Source organism: Sinocyclocheilus anshuiensis, unplaced genomic scaffold (assembly GCF_001515605.1).
Source record: "Sinocyclocheilus anshuiensis isolate Anshui unplaced genomic scaffold, SAMN03320099.WGS_v1.1 scaffold3553, whole genome shotgun sequence".
NCBI classification, from domain to species: Eukaryota; Metazoa; Chordata; class Actinopteri; order Cypriniformes; family Cyprinidae; genus Sinocyclocheilus; species Sinocyclocheilus anshuiensis.
In genome coordinates this window covers 23997-34231 of record NW_015556005.1, presented here as the reverse complement: position 1 = coordinate 34231, position 10235 = coordinate 23997, and the positions used below count along the sequence as shown (strand labels likewise).

General features: G+C 37.9%; 1 protein-coding gene across 3 annotated transcripts in view; it reads left to right on the top strand.

Annotated features, from left to right (window-relative positions):
* The window catches only part of LOC107676134 (nucleolar protein 11-like), a 56108-nt gene that overhangs the window by 44400 nt on the left and 1473 nt on the right, over positions 1-10235 (top strand). For 2 of the 3 annotated variants that reach the window (XM_016470656.1, XM_016470655.1), the window contains 6 exons: positions 118-215; positions 3820-3867; positions 4514-4698; positions 4803-4928; positions 6937-7167; positions 7253-7331. In XM_016470656.1, coding sequence (XP_016326142.1) covers positions 118-215; positions 3820-3867; positions 4514-4698; positions 4803-4928; positions 6937-7167; positions 7253-7331 — 767 coding nt within the window. Of the gene's footprint in view, positions 1-114; positions 216-3819; positions 3868-4513; positions 4699-4802; positions 4929-6936; positions 7168-7252; positions 7332-10235 lie in introns of all 3 variants that reach the window. The other variant, XM_016470654.1, reaches the window with a different exon arrangement.

Here is a 10235-nt window from a genome sequence, read left to right as displayed (position 1 = left end):
AGGTGTCTTTTTTTTATATATATATATATATATATATATATATATATACATATATGAAATGTAAACATGTCAAAACAGAAAAACGTGTCAAATGACCTTTTGCCTTATCTTCAGCAGAATCCAAATCACGCAGCTTTGTGACTTCCTGGACTTCCCAGTCTTGTACTGACGTCACACAGACAACAGAAATCAAGAGCAGAATGTCAACCAGAAATGTAAGCGACTTATCAATTATACCAGTTTTTCAGTTCAGAGTTCAGATTTTATAATGGGGATGTTCATGCTAGGCCAAATTCATGAATTTAATTACCAGGGAAAGCAAGAACTGATTAAAAAAAATGTGTACCTTGATTGCAATCTAACTAAATATATAAAAGCATCTACCAAATAGATAAATGTAAATTCAACTGAATTTGAAACCAGGGGTCAGCAACTTAAGGAATGGGTAAAGAGGGATAATCACTGGCACCAGAGTAATAGTGAGAGAGGTGTATGTATTTTAATTAGATGTAGTCCCTCTCACCTGCATTACGATCTACATTTTGAGAAAATCCTTCCTCAGTCACACAGCCTGTTAGGAGCTATAAATACCCTTAAACTGTACTTGTCAGCAAAAGCATGAAAGTATGATTTTGGGGAATTTCCCCCCCCACAGTTTTGGGAAAAAGCCTAATTATAAAAGAACACTAGGCTTGTTGATGTAGGGCAGCATAATTTGTCCCAGAATTTTGTGCTTGTATATTGGTATGACTAATAATAATAATTATGATTATTATTCATACTAAATAAAAATATTATCAAAACAAAGTACAATTTTTTTTTTGCTATTTTAATAACAGTATTACATTATTAAAAATAACAAATATAGTATTTATGAATAAATATATAATTGTTAGATGATATTAATTTATCAGAACACTATTTTACAGACCACTGCAGGGTGACCAGTTAATATGCAGGTTGCCTATAACTATAAATCATTAGAAAGGTCTAAGGTTTTATTATAAAATATATTATTATGATAAATATCTATGAGAGTATTTTCTTTTTGTCAGGAGGTATGCAAAATCAAAATCGAGTCCATGTCTTTAATATGAATTATGAGCCTCTTAGGCATCCACTGAGTACTTTTTGTACACTTCTGTACACTGAAGAAAAACATATGGATTATCTTATGTTTAGGGTAAGTCGTGGCCTAATGGTTAGAGAGTCGGACTCGTAACCGTGTGTGCGCACTTAGGATGGGTTAAATGCAGAGCACTAATTCCTAGTATGGGTAACCATACTTGGCCACATGTCACTTCACTTCACTTCACTTCACTACTTCAAATTTCTTTAGAGGGAACTATTATTTTCCTATTTTTACCCAAAATAGGGTAGTGTGAGCATTATTGAGCGCTATAGACACATAATATGTTTCATACTGGAAGCCAAAGTGTGCCCTTGTGCAGAAAGTCAAAATATGCCATCATATTTTTGGCAATTTTTATGTGTATGCTTGAGCACACATCCTCTGCACTCACACTCAGCACTGTACTCAGCCCACTCTTGTACTCGCTCATCCTCATTGTAATTCTCAAATTTGCTGACAATACAACTATCCTAGGACTCATCACTGATGGTGATGACACATCCTACAGAGATTAAGTTAATGCACTCACTGTATGGTGTGCTGAAAACAATCTCTCTCTAAACGTCAGCAAGACCAAGGAGATGATCATGGATTACAGGAGGTCACAGAGAGATGGTCACGTTCCCATTCACATCAATGGAGAGGAATTAGAGAGAGTCAGGAGCTACAAGTTCCTTGGCATTCACATCTCTGAGGATCTTTCTTGGAGCCCACACTCATAGATCATAGTGAGAACAGCCCTTCAGTGTCTCTCTCTACTTCCTGCAGAGGCTGAAGAGGTTTGGCATCTCCTCTGACATCATGTCAAACTTCTACCACTGCACTATAGAGAGCATTCTGACCGGCTGCTTCACTGTATGGTACGGCAACTGCTCTCCTTCCGACCGAAAAGCTCTTCAGATAGTGGTGAGAACAGCAGAGCTCATTCCTGGACACAAACTCCCGGCCTTACAGGACATCTATCAAACACGCTGCTTGAGAAAGCCCCGCATCATCATCAAGGACTGCACTCACCCTGCTCACCACTTTTTTGCCACACTGCCATCTGGCAGACGCTTACGATCCATCCAATCACGGACTTCCAGACTGAAGAACAGCTTTTATCTTCAAGCCATCAGACTGCTTAACAGCCAGCTGTCCTTCGTCTAGACCTGCAATCACTTACTGACAAAACTTTAAACACTTTACTTCTGCCACTTTGGACACTGAGACTTTTTACTCAGGACTACTTACTGCTCTTAAGGTTTACTATTTATTGTATTGTACTGTTACTTTTGCTGCGACACTTTACGCTACACTGACACTGATCTACCTCAGTATTTTTATCTCAGTACCTCAGGACTACTTGATACTCTTAACACTGTCTACCCCTATTTTATCCACTTATTTGTATTGATTGCTCTGTCTGTATTTATTGTTCTGCCTGTGGAATAGCACATGGCACTTTAATATCTTAGTGCCCTCCACTTATGTCTATATTGTGTATGTTCATATATACCATTTGATTATGTATGGTCCTGTAATTGTCATTGTATGTCTGAGCCTCGTCACAAGCATTTCAATGCCCAGTTTTCCCCCAGTGTTAACTATGCAAATGATAAATTAATGCCTCTTCACCTCTTGAGCGTGGAATAGGCTACATATTAAAGGCCCCGCAAATATAAACATGCAATTAGTCGACTAATGTCTTAAATTAACCAATACTAGTTGACTAGAAATATCTTTAGGGGCAGCCCTAATAAAAATGTAGATCAAGATTGTGAGCTGCCTAAAGATCCCCACCCCTACAAATACAGTTTGATAGGGTCACACTGGAAATCTTGTATTAAAATTAAAAGGGACTTTTAGGATTTTGAAAGGTTTAAAACAAATGTAATGCTGGGATAACATGGGTCATCAGGTTTCAAATTACTTTTAAACTTAACCCAGAGTATGTGAGCAGAGTGGAGCGGCAACAATTTCTATTCCACACCCCAAGCATTCAATAATCACTCCGCTGTTGAAGTATCTTATAGTATTATAGTGTGTTCACCATTTCCCGCTCCTCGCTCAACTGAACAGAAACTGCACGCTGCCTTCACTCCTTGATGAAATTTGCGGCTAAAGTATTATGATGCTCCAGTCAAAGTCACACTGCTCCACTCACATACTCTGAATTTAACATAACATCAATTTTTTTTTTCCCCCCCTTAAGTTAAATACAATATATAATGAAAGTTGCAGACCCCTGTGACAAACAAACAAACAAAAAAAAAAGTTGTTACTTAATGTAAAATGTGTATATTGAACTTTGTTGTTTTGTTTTTGTTTTGTTTGTTTTTTGTAGGAAACATTCAACTGTACTGCATGATCAGTTTATGATTCAAGCATGTGTGTTAGTACTTTCAGTTGAAAACCCTCTCATATGTACATGTCGGAGAGCTCATTGTTATATATGTGTGTATATGTTTATATATATGTATATATATATATATATTTCTGCTCGTCTGAGAAAATTTATTGTTTGTGCCCTTGAACATGTTTTTAATCAGGTTAATTAAAAATTACGTGGTTTTTACAAAAAATCAAATATTTATTTTTTTATATTTTCTTTTAAATTGTTTGATTGTACTGTACGTATAGATGTGCTTTGGTTCTATCTGTTATTGTCACTTATGATGTTTTTTTTTTTTTTACTGTTTTTGCAGAATATCAAGTCTGCACTGACAGTGGATCAACTCATTCAACATATTAAGGTATAAGGCTGCCTCAGTCTTTTTTGTTTGTTTGTTTTTTTTTTGTAACTTGAAACATTCAAGAGGTTAGCAATAGCAAGCTAGCTTTGACAGCATATAAGGGGAGAGGTCCCATCCACCCTTCAGATATCTCTCCAAAGCCATACTTCCTCCAAAAGACGTTAACGGCCAGAGCAGAGTGCAAAGCATCATGAGAGACGCTGTCATCAAAAGTAACAGTCACTATCTGGTGTAGCGACCATCTGATTTAATTACAGTACATCTCATCCTCATGGACTGGACTGCACTGTCTTAGGTGTCTGTCTTTTACGGACATTGCAGTTTATTGGTTAGTTTGCTCTGGCCACATACGCAGTCCTCATGCCTCCCTTCAGCAGGCCTATTGCTTGCAGGTGAGCAGAGACCCTAGGTATCTTTCTTCTGGTGTTTTTGTTTATGGAAAACGTGTAAACCCTTTCCAATTTACAACTTTTTTGGATTTTACGAAATTATCTTTAAAATGCAGTATCCTGAAAAAGGGACGTTTGTTTGTTTATTATTTTTTATTATTTATTTATTTGCAGAGTTTGCATATATATATTCAAGAACCTTTGCACATGGATTGTGTTCATTAGGTTGTGATCATGCAGTGTGTGCTTTTTGCTAGACTAGTGCGGTAGAGGATGTACAAGCAGAGGTGGGTGAGTTTATTCGTCGGACTCCTCAGGCTGACCTCCAGCTGGCAGCAGGCAGGGTGGCATTAGAGCTAGTTTCAAGATCCCAGACAGATGCCAACTTCTACCCTCAGTGTGCATTTCTACTGCTGCTGGAGACTCGGTACCTCTGCTACAGGTTTGAACTCACCTACTCAGCCCCTGTCTCCCATCTCCAAGTGTTTTGTGTAACTATGCTCATCGTCTTGTTTGTTTATTTTTTTTTATTTTTTGGAAATGTAGTGTGTGCCCTGAACTACTCTCATTGGCCATGGTGAAGAAAGATTTCTATCTCTGTCAGATTGCTTTCCAAATATTTTCTGACATTCCTGAAGCTGTCACCTGCGCTTGTCTCAAAACTATTCTCAGGTGAGTTTTGTGCTGACATTAAGACCTTTACACCCTTAATAACTGAGCCATAATACTGTATTTTCCAGAATGTCAGGTTTTTTTTAATAAGAAAATACGTGCACATGCAACAAATTAGTTCTAGCATTGCTAACTTGAAATCACAGCCAATTCATCAAAAAACTAAAACGGAGTCAACCAAATATAGAAAGTTACATGGCTCAGTTTAAATTGTCTGTTGTATGTAGAAATGTGTCTGTCATTGTGACCACCGTACCGCTGTGGTGGTGTTCCAGACATGCGCGCATGTAAAGGATGCTGCTGTTTGTAAATCTTTGGACATGAGTGAAGTACAACGCCTAGTTTACATTATAGTTTAGCAATCAAATGTTAGGCTGCATCACGAATATTGAAACATTTTAATTTGTGTTGAATGAGAGAGAGGTATGTGAGCCCAACACCGGTTTAGCTTGTTTGTAGGTTTGGCCTTTATAATAGCTTAAATGTTGTTTATAATGAGTGCCATTATAATGTATGTAGTGTTTGTAAATATTTAATTTACCAATAGTTTGCCTTATTTTTAGGGGTGCGACGATAAATAGATTCGTGGATCGATTCTGCAATTTTTCCGAATGCATCATGATTCTCTCTGAAATCGATTCTGAGCTTAGTTTTTAACAGCAGCTGGCACTGTGTGCTTTAGAAACAGCCATACTTTGCTTGCTTCCAGTTCCTTACACACACACACCACTTGAACCAAAAATAATCATTCATAAAGTTTGAAAAGGTTGAAGTGAATTACAAGAGTGTTCACAGTGGGCTGTTTAACATTAATCTTGTGTCATAAAAGCATAAAAGCCGAGGTGCAAGTACATTTAACCACTTACATTACTCAGCCGAATGCTCAAGCGCTCTTCTTTGTGAGCATTTAAGTGTGCCTAGATCGCCATCTGCTGTGAAAAACTAAGCTCAGAATCGATTCCAGAGAGAATTGCAATGCATTCGGAGAATGGAATCGATTTATCGTTGCACCCCTACTTATTTTTGTATGTATTAACTAGAGCCCGACCGATATATCGTTTTGCCGATATTATCGGCCGATATGAGCCTGTCGCCGATATATCGGTATCGATATTGTATCTGTATTTTTATATCTGTATTTTTTACAGAACATATAATGCAGATAAAATGCTTGAAATGGTGTAATTACTTAGTTTGTCCAGCAGACAGTTGTTTGCTATTGGCCACCTGGATGAAACGCTTTAAAGCTTCTATGGAAAACCATTGAAACTTTGAACGGCCATATCTACATAACGGCGCGGCGAATCCGCACCAAATTTGGGGGATCCCTTCAGCTCGGGGGGCTACCGACGCGCGGAGGGTGGCGTTCGAGAGGGCTCCTCGAGCTGAAGGGATCTCCCGAATTTGGTGGAGATCCACCGGCGCGTTCGCGAGAATGTGACACCAGTCAACACTTTCCCTTCAGTAAGGAGGTCTCTTGTTCAGGCAGCATTCATGCGTTGTCTTATTCGACCGTAAGTGCCCTGCGAAGTGGACTTCACATGAAATTCCACCATGATTCCATTTCCAAGGGAACGTACATATTACATTCAAAGAGCATTAAAGTGCGCGAGACGTGAATTTATATTGTAGACACACGAATGGGAAAGTGTCCAAACTTTTGACTGGTACTGTACTATAATATACACAAAGAATATCGGCCGATATATCGGTATCGGCCTTTTTTTTGATTCCCTAATATCGGTATCGGTATCGGCCCCAAAAAACCCATATCAGTCAGGCTCTAGTATTAACGTGTCATGCGACATGTACACCGATGCAACTTTTTTGTTTTTTTTCTCTCAACAATGTGCAATTGCACCTTTTGTCCCGGTGAAAATTATACTAAGGTGCAACTTATTTTCCGGTAACCCAGAAACACTAAGTTTTTTTATTTTTTTTATTGCACAAATGCCTTTTGAAAAGAACTGATGTAAAACAATATTTTTAATCCTTTGTCTGACTATAGTACTCCAGACTTGGAGATGGAGACTGTGAATCTTGACACGGACAGTGTAATTTTCATGAAAGAGCTGACTCAGGCACACAGTCGATCAGATGAGGAGGGTGGGCAGCTGAACGGCTTCTGCCCCCCAGCACTAGAGAGTGATGTCTCTGATAACCCCAGCAACAAGCTACAAAGAGATCCCTTAGCACTGGATATGAGCTGTCCTGTGGGGTTACACAAAGGTGCCCTTCTGTATCCTTCGCAATTACTGGTTTATAGAACATGAAGAAAAATGTTTTGTGTTCTGGTTGCATGTTTTCTTTAACCTGACTGATAGAAATGAGGTTCTGCAGACAGCGTACAGTGACAGATCCCTGCTGCCACATCTAAAAGATCTCACGGTTCCACAGGTCATAGTGAGTATCTGACAAACCAACACATCTAGCCTATGTTAGGTATACAGTAGGGATGCAACGATACCGTTTTTTCAGATCCGATAAAGAAAATTCTGAGTATCGGCCAGTTCCGATCCGATCCAATACCAGCGCAGTTTTTATTTAAATCAATGTAGAATTTCTATACTTCTATGTGTTGACCTGATCGTCACTCTTTTGTGTGTTATACACAATCGATCTGATACCAAAAATTCCGAGTATCGGCCGATACCAATACTGATCCGATACTAGCACCTCAGTGTGTTGACCTGATCATCACTGTTTTGTGTGTTAAACACAATCTACTAAATATAGACAACTTCATTTTAAAGAAAAATAACAAATGAAAAATTATATAATCATTATCTATGACAAAAATACTATTATAAACTAGGTTACTGGATAATTTACCAGCAAAAGTTATTCTAGAATAAAAATCATGAGTGCACAATTTTATCAAATCTAAACATTTAGTGAAATAACATTATCTAGTTGGGGAACAAATAAAAGTGAATAAGCGTAGGACTAAGTCTGGTAAAATGTATTTGTATTTGTATCTTTGTATTGTTGTAAAATACATTAATGAAAACAAGTAAATGTATTTATATATGAATATAAACTATAAAATTAAAATACATTTATTTTAAATGTATAGCACAGTAATGATGTCAGCAACATATGATAGATAGGAGTCCTACTGTATCTATGTTGCTGCCTCCATTACTGTGCTATACATTAGATTATTAATAGCATTTCTTGTTCTGTCCTATCATAGGACAGAACAAGAAACACATAATACTTTTGCACAATGAAAGATTATTTAAATACGAAAAGCTCCAATACAGAGCGGCGCTAATGCGCATCCCGTGCGCAGAATGATGCGCTTGAAGCAACACGGAGTCACACAGCGTGCAGCGCTCCGCATAGCGAAGTTCAAAGCACAAAGAAAAGAGATATTGATGCGTAGTATATTAAATCTGTGCGATAGTTTGAGCCTTTTCTTTTAACAGTTTTAAATCTCAGTTACTGTGTGCTTTTGGAGAGAGTTTCATCGTCTTGACTGTCCTAACCGAACGCAACACGCAGTATGAATGCTGAATGGAGGATGACAGACAGCTGCAGCGGAGAGAAGAGTTTACGTGAACTTGAATTTAATGACTTATATATTCATCTGTACCTCACATTAACTCTTTCCCCACCATTGACGAGTTATCTTGTCTTTTAAAAGAAAATGCTTCCCTGCCAAAGACGAGTTTTTACGGCTTTTCGTGTTAAATAATGTTTTGTTGAATAACTTTTAATGTTAATTTACAGTTTATTCAATTTCTGTAGCCTATTTAAAACACGTTCATATTTTAGAAAATGTAGTTAATATTTGCATCATTAATGATTTATCTTATCCACCCATGACCTACCTGCAAATAATCAGAATGCATTTTTCTTTATTACCCAACCCACCCGACCCACGGATTATCCGCAGCGCCCGCGGATATAACCGCCATCCACGCATCACTACTGTGCAAGCTTTGGAGGTGTTGATGGAAGCGATTTACTGGATTTATGCTTTGATAATTGTACTGAATATCATCCAGATGTAGTTTTTGATAAAAATGTGATTTTCTCACCATTTTGCTCAAAATTATGATTTTTTTTATGAAACCTACCTATATTCAAGTGTTGATAAAAAAAGAATGCTTTAAGCTAGAATAAAACGGATTCTTTTTTTTTTTTAAATAAAGCTCTGATCTTTATTTTGGTGTATTGCATATTCAAATATTCATACAGCAAAATATACTGGAGGCCTTATATACTGGATTTTTAGTGAAAATCATTAAAATCGCTGGCGGTGGCTGGCAACTTTTTTCAAAAATGCTGGCGGGGAAAGAGTTAAGGTCCGCATGAACCGGAAGTTGCTGCCGGCTTTATTTCAGTGTAGTGACGTAATATTGAATAGAGGGCATGGTTTTATTTTTGCGCTCCTCCTCTGTCTCTCACTCATAGCAATCTAACGGTTGGAGGGGTGTGTTTAAGGATATTCTGCTCAAGCCGTCAAACTGACGTCATCAGAGAAGGAATGCCATTCCAGATTCCAGTAAATGTTCAGATTTTGATTAAAGATTACAAAGACAAACCTTTTTCAGCGGATTAACTTGCAAGGATTAATTGTTCACATCAAGACTAGCAATGTGCGCTAGTACGGCTTCAGAACACTTGGACTTTGACTTTATGGTGCTTTATAATGTTCTTGTGCTTTCATGGGGCTTCCCAATAACTAGTGTTGCTTTCGTCAATGAAAATTATGACTAAATATCGTCGTCAACGAACCTTTATCACGTGACGAAAACGAGACGAGACGCAACGTAAATGCTGGTCATGTGACGATGACTATAATTAAATGTATAATGCAATATTGTTGACGAATAAAAACGAGACTAAATGTGGTTTACAAAATAAAAACTATGCTAAAATGTCTCTTCATTTTCGTTGACCAAAACGAGACTAAACGAAATGTTATAACGTTATTTCGTCTCGTTTAGTCGCATTATTATTATTATTATTTTGCAGTATTTCTGTTTCCTGTGTCTCACTTCAGGGGCTGCATCAGGTCGCACTGCGCAGACGCAGGCGATGTCACTTCCTCGAGCCCCACTCGCGGGATTATTTAGAGCAGCGTTTCCCAACCGGGGTGCCGCATCTGTCGAGAGCAGGGGTGCCATGTAAAAAAAATATTTTTAAATTGCTAAAATGTTCAAAAAAGCAGCTATTATATAATATCCATGTCTAATGTCGCCAATGATTAGAGATGCACTGAAATTCCGGCAGCCGAAACTTAGTTCACCGCTCAGGTTTCACTTTCACGTGGTGTGACGCTCTGCGTATTATCCC